Below are 16,604 nucleotides of genomic sequence, written 5' to 3'. Positions count from 1 at the left end.
CCTGAAGAAAGTAGATATTCTTATGATGTTTCATTCGACTGATATCAGTTAAAAAAAATCATATTCATTCATTAACTTACAAATACTCATTTAGGATATAAATTATTTAATACTCTTATGTAAATAAGTCAAAATCTACATTGATAGATGGTCTTAGATACATAACTGCAAATCAATCATCGCAAATATATTTTTTGTTATAAAATGGAATTGATGATTAGATTTGAAAAAAATTGTCCCTTTGTCATTATTTGAGTTCATAGTCTAGCAAAATCGATTGTATTAAAAATTCAGACTATTGATTACGTTCCAAAATCATTTTGATCGTTGAAATTTCAAATTCAGAAAATTTCAGACTACAATTTACAATTATCAATATACGAGGTTTATGGAGACTATTGGATGTTATTGATATCACGAATTGACCTATAATTTAAATTTGTATGAATTATACATTGTAGAACTATTTTCGTCACTTATAAACATCAAATAGTTGATAATTGGAATCACCATGAGTAAATTATGTGATTTACAATTTTTTTCCTGGAAAAATTACCTTATACTAAACGTTATCACTATTTACTAATAATTGATCATTGAGTTGTCACAAATTTTTTGTTTGTCTAGTCTGTAGTACTTATTAAACTCTGCTGATCAACAAGTTGCTGCCCGCCTACTAATCTTAGTGGTTTGATATCGTGTGTGATGCCTCATGATAATAGGTAGTTAGAGGTATTAAATAAGAAAATTTACTCTACCTAGATTTTGTGCTAATTGATACTTGCCAGAGAAGCTTATATGCAATATTGAGGGGACTGATACTCTTACAGGAGGTCAGTTGAAGTTTGGACAACTCAATGTTAATGTTTCAAAAAATGAAGCTGAATTACACAGCATGAAGTCAGTCAGGAAGCATCATTTCTCTTAAGATTACAGGTACCCCCTGTTGACGAGTGTCAGGTAGCAGAAAAACCAGTGCGAGGTTTTCTTAGTGAGTAATTCTAACCGTCTATCATTAAAACATATTACACTAGAATGCCAAGTCGCTTAAACTAATGCCAAAAATGTAACTTTTCGATTTATAGAACTCGATTGGTATTGAGGGACTATACCAACCTGATATTTGTCACCGCCCAGTAACCAATCAGTTATTCAAAAACACTTTCTATTTTACACCACATAGATCCTAAAAATTTTTTGTAAAACTTGAGTATAATGTTTCCTCGACATTATGGTTTTGTAAATATGACAGTTTAGCAATTTTTCTTATTTCCTTTACTAACGACTAGATAAACAAGATATTGGTCACAGATCAGTGATCAATCATTAAGTTTGAGTATATGTGAATTGAATAATTTACAATACGAGTTTGTAAGCATTTTGATATTACATATATGTAAACAGTCACAAAAAATACTAATACATACAAGCATATATATTTTTTAATAAGTAGTCAAATGTTATATTTTTCAGTTAATTTTGAAATGCAGAAGGGGTTTTGTGGAGATTTAGTATTTTCATAGTTAAAAGCATGAGTCAATTGAAGCTAGACCACCAAGGAAAACCTGGAAGCACTGGATGGCCGTGAGAACCAGTGACCAGTGAAGTTCAAATCACGTCTGTTGTGAGATTGGAACTCACCGAAGACAATTGGAGAACGGTTGCTCAACTTTGTGGATTGGTTGAAGTTAGACACAAACACCATCGGATTCCGGCTCAGTGATCGATCGGTTAAGTGCTCGCGCGCAAGACTAATAGGTCCTGGGTTCGAATCTCGTGAGGTGAGGTCGTGGATGTGCACTGCTGAGGAGTCCCACAATAGGACGAAACGGCCGTCCAGTGCTTACAGGTTTTCCTTGGTGGTCTAACTTCAATTGACTCATGTTTTCAACCATGAAAATTTTTGAAATTGTTTGTTCCTAATATATTTGACATATACTATTTAGTCATATATAACATTACTTCTATTATGGTTATTATTTTGAAATAATTATCAAAAGAGTTGCTTTCTTTAAAAATATACGATCCAAATAGAATTATCTTATTGACTTTTTTTATGTAATGAATATTTGCATGTGTGTTATATGTAAGTGTAATGATCTATGCATAATTTATGTGACTTGAAACGCATTAATTTCTGATAAATAATAATCCATAGCATTAATTATATGTAATTAGACACGTACTTGTACACTGAAACATCAATCTATACGCCTGCACACACACACACATACACATAGATGTACATATTTCTATAATGACCAAAAGATGATACACTGAAACTGGGATTAACTTGTTTTTTTTTGTTTACAATCAAGAGAATTAATTTTGTTTATTTAAACGCGAATTATTATTGAGCATGACTTTTAGCATTATTATTGAAAATAATAACAATGGTACTTTGTTTATTTATTCAAAGTATTAATTGTATCCCATCACACTACTAATATTAATATTTTGTTAGTAATAGACTCACTAATCCTATATTAGTTATATTAATTATTTTATTATAGAAAAATATTGATATGATAAGTATTATAATTTAAAACAAGTAACCTCCCACTTAATGATTCTCGTAAACCTATTGGTTTAAGCAATATTAACTATAACTCCATAGATATTCACTATTCGAATTGTATCATTAATCCTTTCTCTTCTCATCATGTTCATCTCCCTAACCTTTATATTATAGTGAAATAAATCAGTATTACCTTCCTTCAGATTATAATAATAATAATAATGAGAATATTAAAAAAAACAGATATTTATGTTGAAAGCGTGAGTCAATTGAAGCTAGACCTCCAGGGAAAACCTGGAAGCACTGGACGGCCGTTCCGTCCTATTGTGGGACTCCTAAGCAGTGCGCATCACGATCTGCCTGATAAGTTTGGAACACAGGACATAGTAGTCTCGCGCCAGAGCACTTAACCGATAGACCGCTGAGCTAGCATCCGATGGTGTTTATGTCTAACTCCAACCACAAATAGGACGAAATGGCCGTCCACTGCTTCCAGGTTTTCCCTGGTGGTCTAGATTCAATTGACTCACGCTTTCAACTATGAAAATACCAAATCTCTACAAAAACCCCTTCAGATATTTATGTATTTATAAATATAAACAAATATAGAGTGAAAAAAAGAGGGAGTGTTTGTTTTTTCTCCTTTTAAAAAACAAAACAATTAACTAGATTCATCAAAATATATTAAATTAAATGTGTTTTTTTATGAATAAAATTAAACAATAATATTGTTAATATTAATGATAAATAAAATAAATAAACACTCATTCATTCATTATTATTTTCCCTTTTTGTAAATAGAGTAAAGCTTTAGTAATGATAAATCATGAAAAAAAGTAGGTATATGATGATGATGATAATAATGACAATGTTTATTGAACAGGATATTGAAACTGTTCATTAAATTAAATCATAAATATAGTTTGTAGGGAAAGTTTTGAGTAACAAAAGTGAAAATTTGTTTAGTTAAAGAATAGTATTATGATTATGTAACTTGAGAAGAAACGAGTGAGAGAGATCATGCTTATTGTTTTTTTACTGACAAAATAGAGAGGTAGAGTTTTCTGATAAAATTATATTTGTTTAATAGATATTTTATGAGTGTATTTTGTTGTGTATCTCTGTATGTGCTCATACTGTAGAGAACAAGAGGGAGAGAGAGAGAGAAAGAAAGAGAGAGTAAGAGACAGAAAGTATTTACAAAAATGTATAGTTTAAAGTAATTAAAAAGATTATTCTACATTTATATAGAATGAAAGTGAGTTCATAACTAGTCGAATAATACTTCATTCATTCATTCATTTGTTCATGCCAACAACATACATTCATTATTGAAAGTAAACTATCACTTTAATGACAACAAACTAACATAACACATTAGGATTACACCTGAGAGAAAGTATCATAAAGAGATTATACTTGAAATATCAACTCTTTTTTTTTCTTCTCATTTTTGTGATATAAAAGTTAATGAGTTTCGATCGTAATTAAACATAATTATCCTACACAATAATAATAATAATTAATATCATTTTAAAAAGATATCACAATTTCCCCCCCCCTATTTCATCCTAAACATCATCATTTATACGTATTTAAGTAAAAAAAAACACACATTTAGTTAGTAGTTCTGTCAGAAAATGATTTTTTTTTGAAATTCTTTTAGAAAGCAGCACTAATAGTAATAATAATCATTAATAATAATAATAACACAATGATAGTTGCAAACATCCTCTCTCCACTCCATTTTAATGTAACATACCCTCTTATTCTCTGTCATTATTTTTTTAGCTTAATCGAATAAAATATTCGGAAATTATAAATTTCATATTAATTTGAATTCTTTTTTTTATTTAAAAAACAAACAAACATACATACATACATACAAACAAACTAACAAAATAATAATCATAATAATATAGAGAATGATTTCAATAATAACATACACAAAATAAATAAATAAATGAAACATTTCGTGAATTATTTTCACTTCAATCGAATCTCTCTCTAAAAATAAAAAAGAAAATTTTTTTCCTATCTTAATTATATAGATTTTTTAATTTTTTTTTATTCTCTAGTAAAAATAGAGAAAAATAATAAATTTCATTTATTCACTTACCCCCTATTTTTTTCTCTCCCTCCCTCCCTCTCTTTCTATTTTTTTCTCTTTTTTTCTAATTATTTATTATTAATTTTAGGAAAATAGAAAATTTGAAATTGAACACGCATTTATTTTTAATTGCAATTTTTATATGTATGTATGTGTGTGTATGTGTATCTATGTATTTATAATATATATTCGTCTATTTGTGTGTGTATGTGTGTGTGTGAATGTATGTATCTATAGTTTGGATAATTATTATTATATATTTATGATTCTTTGTGTTAATGACGTTTTTAAATGAAAAATTATTAAATTATTTGCAAATGATTCAATATATATTCACCCTCTCTTTCTTTTATTTTTCGTTGTTGTTGTCGTTGAAAATTCTATATTTAATTATTAATTTGAACAAAAAAGGGATATAATTTTAATTTATAGAATATATAAATAATAGTAATAATTATTATTACTTTAATTCTCTCATATTTATTTATCTATCCTGTATGAATATCCTATATGAATAGATTGATCGATATTAGTTGTTCTATTGCAATAATCAGAGAATTTATTACATAATGATCAAATTATTTTAGAATGTAACTTGGTATTCTTCAATAAGTCGGTGACTGGTACTTGTGTGTGTGTGGTTATATATATCTACTGATTGACACTGATGTTGAACACATATGATATGAATGAATGGAAGATTGTGCTGACAACTTTCCTATAAAAAAACGGTTGTTGTTGTTGTTGTTATATCCACAGTTACTAATGATCAATAATCCATATTCATTTATAAGATTTTAATATGATAGATATATTATGAGATCCTGCCAGTAGTCTACTTTCAAAACAAATTATGTATTTCTTTGTAATTTTATTATATAATTAAATTATTGATACAATTAAACTGTAATTAAACAAGTATAATGGTGAAACGAAAATGTACTAGTATTTTAAGAGCCCTCAAGAGTTAGTACACATGATTTATATAAGGAATCAGGACATAAACGTTCAAGTTTCATATTAATCACCTGACCTTTAAACAAACTTATTATAATTGAATGGTCTAAATTTTTAGATTCAATCACAATGCAAACTATACTGGTTAAGTGTAAGAAAGACTCATTGATAAGATGGGATTTAACCACTCGGGAGAGATGAGAAAATTATTATAATATGTTAGTACACAGGGCTTGTAGAAACTGTTGAATTTCATAATTTACATCATGAAATCATATTAGTTAAGTAACCATTAAATTAGGAAGTATTAGAAATACAGATCTTTCATCTTAAAATAAGACTTCATAACAATCCATATGTATGACACTATTGACAATTGGACCTTGAGCCTTCAATTTTTGCGACGAGAGTTTAGTCTTTAAGCCACTGAGTCAACATCCAGTGATTCACATTTCTAATTTCAGTCGGTTTGTGGTATACCATAACCATCTTTCAGTGTTATGATTTAACAAATGTCTTCTATCTGAACATGGTTGACTTTCAATGGAGCTCAGGTTTTAAACCTCAATTCCCGGTGTGATTATAATTGTGAACTACTGAGCAATCTCATGGAGTTTTCCCGAAGAATAACTTTCTTTTGGGTACTTCTTGGTTTAAACAGTTAGGTGATTTAGATCAGTTCGTTGACGTAGATCATAAAAGACTAAATTACTGTTCAAAATTTAGGGATTTTTAATGTTTGTTCTTCACAGTTATTGAAATCTGATTAAATCTAGTTTTAAGAAAGATGAAATGGATGCAGCTGATGAACAAAGTTAAAATTCGGAAATATTTTCCACATAAAAGCCCGGTATCAATTGCTATGTTTTCAACAGTATTATTAATAAAAAATTGACAATTCTATTACCGTATATTTTTCACTCTGATTACCATATCCCCCTAACATATAGTCAGAACAACAGAAGAGTAGCAATTCGAATGATTATTGCTTGTATAACCCATGTGATTACACAAATAAAATAAGTGTCAAAATTTTAAAAGAAGGAAAAGAGTAACCAATTTACATTTAACTGACTATAGTTTTGTAATTGATAAAATAATATAATATCAGTTATATTATTGGTTATAAAACGAGAGTATACTGAACAGGTAATTCATTATCACCTCATACTACTTAAGACTATTATTAACAATCAAAATATTCTTTATAAACATTTATTAGTTATTCAAGTTGAATCCTAGCAGGGTTGTCGTCAATATCTCAGAGAAGTAAAAAATCATACGTTTCATCGTATGAGTAAAAAGATGAATATTTGGAAAACTTGAATACCCTTTATGAATATTATCTTTATTTTTTCTTTTTCAAGGTATAGAATACTTTACGCCGATTACAATCAAACTTTAATGGCCATCGAAGAAAGTGGCGTAAATAAAATCAATTTGAGTACTTTCACAGCAACGCGACTACAAATACCAAATGAAGAATATTTAAGATCTGAAGAAGGATTACAGTTTGTTATGCTAATTGGATTTCATAGACAAGATCGAGAACAAGATAAATGTAATGCTGCCATAATGGGTGTGATGGATTTATTGAGGAAAAAACTGACATCATATGAAATGTAGCAACTTGTTGTTTTTTCACCTAAAAAGTTTGACTACTATGTTGTTTATTCAGTAGTGTGGTTATATATCGCTGAACTATTTTAAGTTGAAATGATTAGCCTAATATCCGGTCAATATAATAAAGGAGTTACTGAAGTGATAAGGAAGTGAAATTTGTCGTTGAGAAATAAATTTTTCTAGTTCGAACAAAAACACCAGTTTTATATTCCAATTTATTTGGAAACAACACTATAATTGATTTATGTTCACCATTTACCTAAGACAATTTATCTAGCTAGTTTTTTTATTAAGGTTCTTTGTTATGGGATTGAATTGACAATCCCATGCCCAAACCTCCTAAATTACTCGGGTTTTGAACTGACGGTAACTATAGAAGGGTCCCAGGTGGATTTATTTAAGAACAACAATAAATAAATCCAACTGGGTATTAAAAGATTAGTTTAAATAAAATGATATATTACTGTTGTGAAAAAGCTGATAAGTTCAGTATGATAGTTAAACGTATTCAGTCTAGTAAAGTCAATGTTATAGGCTAATTTCATCACTCATAGACAAATATTTCGACATCAGTATTATTATGTTTTTGTTATTAAATGTAAAAAGTATTCCAGGAATAGTAGGGATCAAAATAAGAGGATCATCATGTATACTCAATTCAAATATGTAAAACTTTACAAATATAGCATTTAAAGCAATTACTTACTTAAGCCTGTTACCCCTCGTCGAGGAGCATAGGCCGCTCACCAGTATTTTCCATCCATCCCTATCCTGGGCAATCCTTTCCAGTTAACATTCACCCTTTTAATATCCACTTCAATCTCCCGGCGTAATGTGTTCTTTGACCTTCCTCTTTTCCGCTTCTCTTCACCATTCCAAGTTAGGGCTTGTTTCGTGATTTCCTTAATGTATGTCCTATCTACTTCCAACGTCTTTTCCTAATTTCCTCTTCAACTGGAAGCTGATTTGTCCTCTCCCATAAAACGCTTTTGCTGATAGTATCCGGCCAGTGAATGTTGAGTATTTTGCTTAAACAACTGTTTATAAATACTTGTACCTTCTTGACGATGGATGTAGTAGTTCTCCATGTTTCAGCTCCGTACAGTAGGATTGTCTTGACGTTCGTATTGAAGATTCTCACTTTGAAATTAGTTGACAGTTGTTTTGTGTTCCATATGTTCTTCAATTGTAGAAATGCGGTCATTACTTTGCAAATCCTCGCCTTAAAGAAATTAGTCCATTTTATAAATTTCGATAGAACAATTATCATTTAAGTGTCTTCAGAAATACACTATATTCTTGACAATTTACAGTCAAACTAACTTCGAATAAGTTATGTCGGTGAGATTAATATTTGATACTCCGAGTTATAACATGAGGAGATACACTTAACTAGGATATTACGAATATATTCATCGTTACCACATTTAATGTTTATATGATTCTTAGATGTGACTGATTCCATTATAACCTTTATTTCCTTCTATAAGATCACAAACCGAAGCATATTGTTATTCAAGAGACAAGTCCTCGAACCAAAAAGTTGTAAAAACATCAAGTGTTAGATTCACCATGTTAGTTGGTGACTAGAAGAGATTGACATTCTATTCATTGATTAAGAATTCATAAGTTCATGATTTAAGAAAACTTACTTGAACTTCGAACAAGGAATGAATAAACCATTATATTTGAAATGACCAGTCATACATCATCACTTTAAATGATAAAATAATTACATAATACAGTAAATTTAAGATATTCTAGTTATAAACTTGTGGTTTACGGACAAACATGTAACATTCAACCCTATCAGATGTGTGATAATTATTATCGGTAGCTATAAATGACGGTTACCTATAATATCTTGACTAAATGGAAGTGAGATATACAAACAATCGATTATCGATTAGATAGTGTGAAATTTAATCTCTCATCGTAAGGTTTGCAAATAACAGATTTGGTTTCTAATGGAATTATGGATATGCACTCCCATAAGAGTTGTCCAATGTTTTCTGGTTTTTAATAGTTATTTCACTCAAGTCAGACTGTGTTGTAAACTATGAAATCCAAAGATTTCCATAGCATTGATAAATTTGATACCAGATTTAATCACAAATTTTCATTATTGAATGTATTCTACACAGTGATAATTATCATAGGTAATTCTGTGTGGAACTATATTATATGAATGGTCTCAATTTGCCTAACTTAAGTTTCTACAATAGATAGATTGTGGCTAACAGTAGATTCCAGGAGGAGAGTTTTGTAGGATTTGGAATATTTTAAACTATTACCAACAATTTATATGAATATTCGTCAAGGTTAGAACAAATAGTTTGACAAAAATTAGGCACGGAGTATAGAGAAGTCATTATATGTGAAAAGTATATTTGAAATAATCTCAGCTATTAAAATTTAAATAATTCCAACGTTTAGTCCAGTGAAATTGTTTGGACTTCATTATTACCCTGAAGAAGTTCAGACAAGTTAACTGGAGGAAACGTTGGAATTATTTAAATCTTAATCGTTGAGATTATATCAAATATACTTTTCACATATGATGACTATAACTAGCAATGATTTAAACATTTAATTGTAAGTTAAAAATGATACAAAAAAAGTCAGATAATATTACTGGTCTTTCATTAATCAAGGTGGTGCTAGCCACTATCCATCTTTGCTTACAATGCATGTTAATTAAGGCTATATAGAGGCAATACTCACAGTATGCATATATGCCAATTAGAGATTGACTAGTTACAGTCCTAAAATCATCAATGGGAAGATTCAAACAAACAATACTAAGTGAATTTAAGATGGTTTAATGTTCACTGAATGAACTTATTGACAGTTACAAGTTAAATATTCATTTTAATCCATAAAACTTGAATTGAAATGATTAATTCTATATGATTTTTATCTTTTATTATAGGTATAGGTTATTATTCATTGAGTGTTATAATTATTAGATGATTATGAAGTCATTAATTCAATAAATTTCACTATATATTATATGTATATCGAATATTGTACATTTATCAACGTGTTTGATTTGAAATGAATACAATTTCAATAGAACAATTTATTCTTGACATTACCTTTAATCATGCTCTAGTGCGAGCACGTATTTGTCTGCGTCTTACTGGACGTAGGAAAGACACTGCAGGGAAGCCTCTAAGGGTTCTACTTAATGGTAGGCAAGCTAAGAATATATTTCAGGAACAACTAGAAAAACAGTTAGGCAGCCATGTAAGTTGTGTCCACCCCGAGGCAGCGTGGAATGACATCCGAAAAGCTGTGGAATCAACAGTGATATCCGCTAATAAGGTAAACCATAACGTTAGGGAGAAACAATGGATCTCGGCAGCATCTACCGCACTGATAGATGCTCGTAAACTCATCCCACCTGGCTCTGAGCATAACGAAGAGCGGAGTCAACTTAAGCGCAGGCTTATAAGAAGTCTACGTAATGATCGTGAACAGTGGTGGGTAGCGAAAGCAAGAGAGATGGAAAAGGCAGCGGCAATAGGTAACAGTAGGCAGCTATTCAGACTCGTTAAAGAAACCGGTATTAGGAACCCGAATATCAGTGAAACCATCTCAGATAAAGATGGGCATATAATTCATTCTCAATCCAGGAGGTTGGATCGATGGGCAGAACACTTTAGGGATCAGTTCAACTGGCCTTCAGCCACACTTCAATTACCCACGATCCCCAGTCGTCCTGAATGGCAAATTGATGTAAGTCCTCCAACCCTCTGTGAGGTTGAAAAAGCTATAGGAAATCTGAAGCGAGGGAGAGCAGCAGGCCCTGACAGGTTGACCCCTGAGATTTTTAAGGATGGTGGTCCAGTACTAGCAGTGAGATTGACTGAGGTCTTAGGTAGAATCTGGGAACTGGACGTAATTCCATCTGACTGGTCCCAATCACTGATTGTGCCAGTTTATAAGAAAGGACAAAAGTCCTCTTGTGACAATCACAGAGGGATCAGTTTGACTAATATAGTGTCTAAAATATTAGCTTCAATAGTACTAGGTCGCCTAACCAAAGCTCGTGAAGAGCAGACTAGAGAAAACCAAGCTGGTTTTCGACCTGGACGTGGTTGCATAGACCAGATATTCACCCTACGTCAGGTCCTAGAACATAGACACAAATTCAGACGTCCCACAATAGTAGTATTTCTTGACCTTAAGGCGGCATTTGACTCTGTTGATCGTGAGGTTCTATGGCAATGTTTGTCACTGAAAGGAGTACCAAAGAAGTACATTAACCTCATAAAGGCTCTCTACTCGAGCACAACTGGTCGAGTTAGAGCCTATGGCGAACTGTCATCAGAACTGATTACCACAAGTGGCGTTCGTCAGGGCTGTCCACTCTCCCCATTCTTGTTTAACTTTGTCATTGACTTACTTTTAGAGATAGCACTTTCATCAGCTAAACCTCCAGGAGTTGAACTTTTACCAGGAGACTCACTTGTCGACTTAGAATACGCCGACGACATAGTTTTACTCGGTGAAGACGCTGACAACATGCAGAGTCTTCTGACCACTATAAGCAACTATGCAGGGATGTTCGGAATGCGATTCTCTCCCTCGAAGTGCAAAATGTTACTTCAGGATTGGGTTGCATCGACACCTGAACTAATGATAGGGAGTGAAGTAGTTGAGCGTGTAGACCACTTCACTTATCTTGGAAGTCTCATCAGCCCTTGTGGTCTGGTATGTGACGAAATCTCAGCACGGATACAGAAGGCTCGTCTAGCTTTCGCCAACTTGCGTCATTTATGGCGTAGGCGAGATATCCGTCTAGCAACCAAAGGACGGGTTTACTGTGCAGCAGTTCGCTCCGTCCTACTCTATGGCAGTGAAACATGGCCAATAAGAGTAGAGGATATTCGTAGGCTACTAGTGTTCGATCATAGGTGTCTTCGAAGCATTGCTCGTATATCCTGGGACCACCGGGTAAGTAATGCAGTTGTTAGGAAACGAGTACTAGGTAGGGATGGCAAATCGATTGATGAAGTAGTGAAACTTCATCAGTTGAGATGGCTGGGACATGTGTTACGTATGCCCGACCACCGACTGCCCCGACGTGCAATGTTTCATGGTGTAGGAGTAGGTTGGAAGAAAGCTAGGGGTGGCCAGACCAAAACGTGGCACAAATCAATGAAGTCACTGACAAGTGGACTGGGCCATGTTGGTAGGTGTAGACTACCTGGTTGGGATTCGCGAGATGACAGCAACCGATGGTTAGAGACCTTGAATGACATGGCTCAAAATCGTTTGCAATGGCGAAGATGCATCCACTCTTTGTGTTCTACCAAATTCTAATCTTCTGAATTCCTCATGTCTTTATCTTTTTCTCTTTCCAAATTTATTTCACTGTACTATACTCCTTCAATAATTTCTTGAAACCCCTAATCTTTTGGATTTCTGATTATACTCCTACTACTTCTACCACTATGGGATTTGAATCGACAACTGCATCTCTGTGCTAATGTGGTATGGCAACTCGAACTGATGTACGTATGTACGAAGTTCTACGTTGTGACTGACTGACTGACTGACCTTTAATCATGATAATATTGAAACTGAATGGTTGTTGACTTATTCACCTGCTTCGGTTTGGGCACCCGGGCAGTATCACAACCCTCACACAAATCTCATTTGATTTTTGTAGAGCATATGTATCTGGTGCCCCTTTGTACTAACATTTATGTGTTTAAATAAATAAATAGACGAGACTATACTTTATGGACGACCTTTGAACGAATCTTAAATGACCTTGAGAAATGTTAGCCAATCAGAAGGCAGTTAGTATACAGTAAAAATATATTATACAAAACTAAAAAATTAAAGCGGATACTGTTCTTTTACATGGCTCAAAAACTTCTCAAGGTCAGATATAGGTTCAGAAGTTCTAAAATCATAGTGCATACGGTACAGGAACTCATCCATATGGCTCCATAGTAGTCGGCCTCTGGAGCCATGATAAGGTCTCAAAAATTCTTATTGTTGGTGCCTGTCGGTTGTTAACTCGTTGGAAATGTTAGGGTTAGGGTCTTAACCTTAATCGTGATCGAGCGAAAAAAGTCATTTGAGTACCACAGTCACAAGTATAGAAACTTCTTAATAATCCCTTCTCTTGTAGACGCTGAATTATCACGTCTTCTCTAAAATCCGCTGTAAACCGATCGTACGTAAGCATCAGGTACCGAACTTAGCGCCGTGACCTTGAAAACCCGCGAAAGCTTCTGATTGGCTCGTCCATAAAGTTTAGTCCCGCCGCATAATGATTCGTTGTGTAATGATGAAATAGTTGAAAGCATCCAGTTGTTAACTAATACGATGGAAGTTCAGTAAAAAATATAGTGTAGAGATAAGCTGATTAGAATCGGGTAAACGATTTACGAATTTTTGCATGAAATTCAAAAATGTAAAATTTTTGTATGTCATATGAAATGACCAACAGAAATAACTATTTTTTGCCAAGTGCTTAAAACCCTCACCAGTAACAGTTAGAAGACACTTAAAAAACAATTGTGGTGTAGGTTACTTATATCCACATAAGTAGTATATGACAATGGCCGGGCATGAAATCTATTTTAGTAAAAGATCGATAAGGAAAGAACGGGAACGAAACGCAATTGGTATGAAAATGCATGAACAATAATAATTGGAGACGATGCACTGATATTTGCAGAAGGAACGTTCAAGATTGAGACAATTGATAGTTTGCAAATTAACTATTTACTGTATGGTTGTCAGATTTTAGTGAGATAGTCTTTAATTTTCGTGTCAAAAACATTCGGTTGTCCCCAATCGTCTTCTTGTTCACTGCACTATTTGAGGATGTTTTCTTGTCATAAGGATAGATTTACGTGTTGCTGTTTCCTAACTTAAAGACAGAAAAACCAATAGGAATCTTCAATAAATTTATTATTCATGTAAAGGTATAAGTATACTTTAATGATGAGCCTCAGAGACCCCTGGAAAGACCTTGAAGTAATACTAATTTTTGGCTTATAAGAATGTAGGTTATATAAATTAATGATTCATAGCTTAAAATTCCCCTATAAGGTTGGGAATAACTTAAAAAATATTTTGTAGATAATTAGATGAATACTTAGGGAGTTAGTTATTTGATTTTAAGCATCAGGAATATTTAAGTTACTTCCGAAATGTTATAAACTAAGTGTTATGTCGTTAGCTATACAATTATCATGAAATACGATTGCCAATTTAGATACGCTAATCTATATGACCAAACTAATGACGAATACAGCAGTACAGGTAGCCTAGAGTTCTGATTGGTCATTTTACCACCTAGCCCTACCTGTTAAGTCCAGAACGCCAATCTCAGACTCCGTGATACGAATCATATATTTCAAACTTACTTGATCTATATACAAGCGAGATCAGACCACATCACACCATAAAATAAAAAAAGTAACATTTGTACAAGATCAAGTCAAAATTGGCTGTGATTGTGAGAAACCGTGATCAATAGATTGAGAATAACTTGGGAATAATGATTCTTAACGGTTACCATTCATTTGTTCTCTTTCGGATATAACACTATGGTTTTCGTACTTTGACCTCATTTTATAAACTTTAGGAATCCTAGTAACTGAATACTAGTGGGTTTAGCCTAGTGTTTACTAAAATACACACTATCCGTCATCGGGTTTTGAATTTCGCGCGAAAATCCAGTGGTTACTGTCTCAAATTTGAATGGTTCATCAGATTATATTTTCCCCATATAAAATTTGTGTATTGTTTATTATTCCTGCCCTTTTCCATGAGCAACTGATTTACAATGACTGTTTCCTGAATGACTAACAAAAGAGTTGAATTCATCAAGGTCGAATTAACAATCGCCAAAGCGCTTTCCTGTATATCATACATCTGCCGGAAGTCTAAAACCCACCCCACCTAGTTTGCTTTTTATGTCCAGATTGAATCACAAGCCATTACACTAAGAATTTGGGTCGAATTGAAACAATGATTTAGAAAACTATTGAGTAGTTAAAAACAACATAAATCTGCACCAACTGAAGTTTTCAACTATTTCTCAGCTTTGTTATCTCATATCAAAAAGACGAATTATATTAATGAATAGACTGAAAGTTGTAACAACAAGTGGAGTAAAACCGTATCATGAGTGTATTTATCACTATAAGTGATGGGTGATAGTTGAATTATCCACTATGGATTGACTAAAGTTGAGAATGTCAACTACCCAAAGGGTTACGAGTGGCTAAACCTAAAAAGGCTTACATAGGGAAGAAAAAGTTGTTCTACCGTATCATAGCCTATTAAAATTTATAATCAATTTTCGAACCAAATGTTTAATGGGACTCATACATGTGACTATCAGTAATCATAAAAGAGTCGACTGTAGAATTATCAGCAATGGTGACAAGCAGTGGGATCTAGGATGGCCGTTTGGTTCTACTTGGAACTCATCGGTCGGACGTGCAAGAAAAATAACTAATTAAAATATGATAGTAAACTGCTCTCCCCAAGAGGACATATGCTGAATCAACCATGGAGAGGTAACGCTGAATAGAAATATTACACAAAGCGAAAGTAAATATTAAAAAGCTTTCTTGATTCATGACTTTCATATATTTTAGATCGTGAAGAACAGTAACCAATCAGACTCAATATCGACAGGATAAACCGCTAGTTACTTTCGGAGAGATCCTTATGGGTAACTTCCTTCTACAGTATATCATGATTTCTTCTAGAAATACGATGAAGGCTTAACAATCGAACTACCCAGTTCATGGCATACAACTTCAACAGGGTTGTACATACACACTTTATTCATGGTTGCGAATATAGAGGTCAATCACTCATAATAGTCAAATACAGTCAATTAACTAATGATATACTTCAACAAAGTGCTGGTGAGCGGCCTATACTCCTTGACGAGGGGTAACAGGCGTAAGTAGGTAAGTAATAATTCAACAAAATCCAAATAATAAGGCCGAAGCTAACAACCTACTGAAAACCGTTAACAGTACATCAAGCGATCATTTTCATAAAGGAAGAAAACTGCGACACATCCTTTCTATACGTTTTGTCAACGAAAACTGACGCGACAACAAAAAGAAATGTCCATCGTAAGTCGGCTACACAAACACAACGTACACATTTTTCAGCTTGTATCTCATTATAATATAAGAGAAATCTGGTCAAATGTTTGGCTAAAACAGTTAAAATAACCTGCTCTGATGATATCCTTAAAGAATTAAAACTTATCCAATGATTTACCAAGCAAAGATGCATGCACTCATCAAAGTTCCTGGCAAAACAGAAACTGAAGGTAAAGTGAAATCACCAACAGCATCAAACACACCTTTACTCCTGAAATCATAGTTTAAACTT

The 16,604-nt window shown here is 32.8% G+C and overlaps 1 protein-coding gene across 1 annotated transcript; it reads left to right on the top strand.

Moving 5' to 3' along the window:
• Nucleotides 1–3,334: 3,334 nt before the first annotated feature.
• Smp_141340 (hypothetical protein) lies at nt 3,335–7,211 on the top strand (the record flags this gene model as incomplete). The annotated part of the gene is made up of 2 exons (XM_018793316.1): nt 3,335–3,354; nt 6,953–7,211. 2 exons carry the CDS (start codon nt 3,335–3,337, stop codon nt 7,209–7,211), a joined length of 279 nt encoding a protein of 92 aa, XP_018647841.1.
• Nucleotides 7,212–16,604: the final 9,393 nt, after the last annotated feature.

This window comes from Schistosoma mansoni, chromosome 1 (assembly GCF_000237925.1).
Source record: "Schistosoma mansoni strain Puerto Rico chromosome 1, complete genome".
In the NCBI taxonomy this organism is placed as follows: domain Eukaryota; kingdom Metazoa; phylum Platyhelminthes; class Trematoda; order Strigeidida; family Schistosomatidae; genus Schistosoma; species Schistosoma mansoni.
The sequence above is the reverse complement of the archived record's forward strand: the minus strand, read 5'-3'. Positions and strand labels throughout refer to the sequence as shown.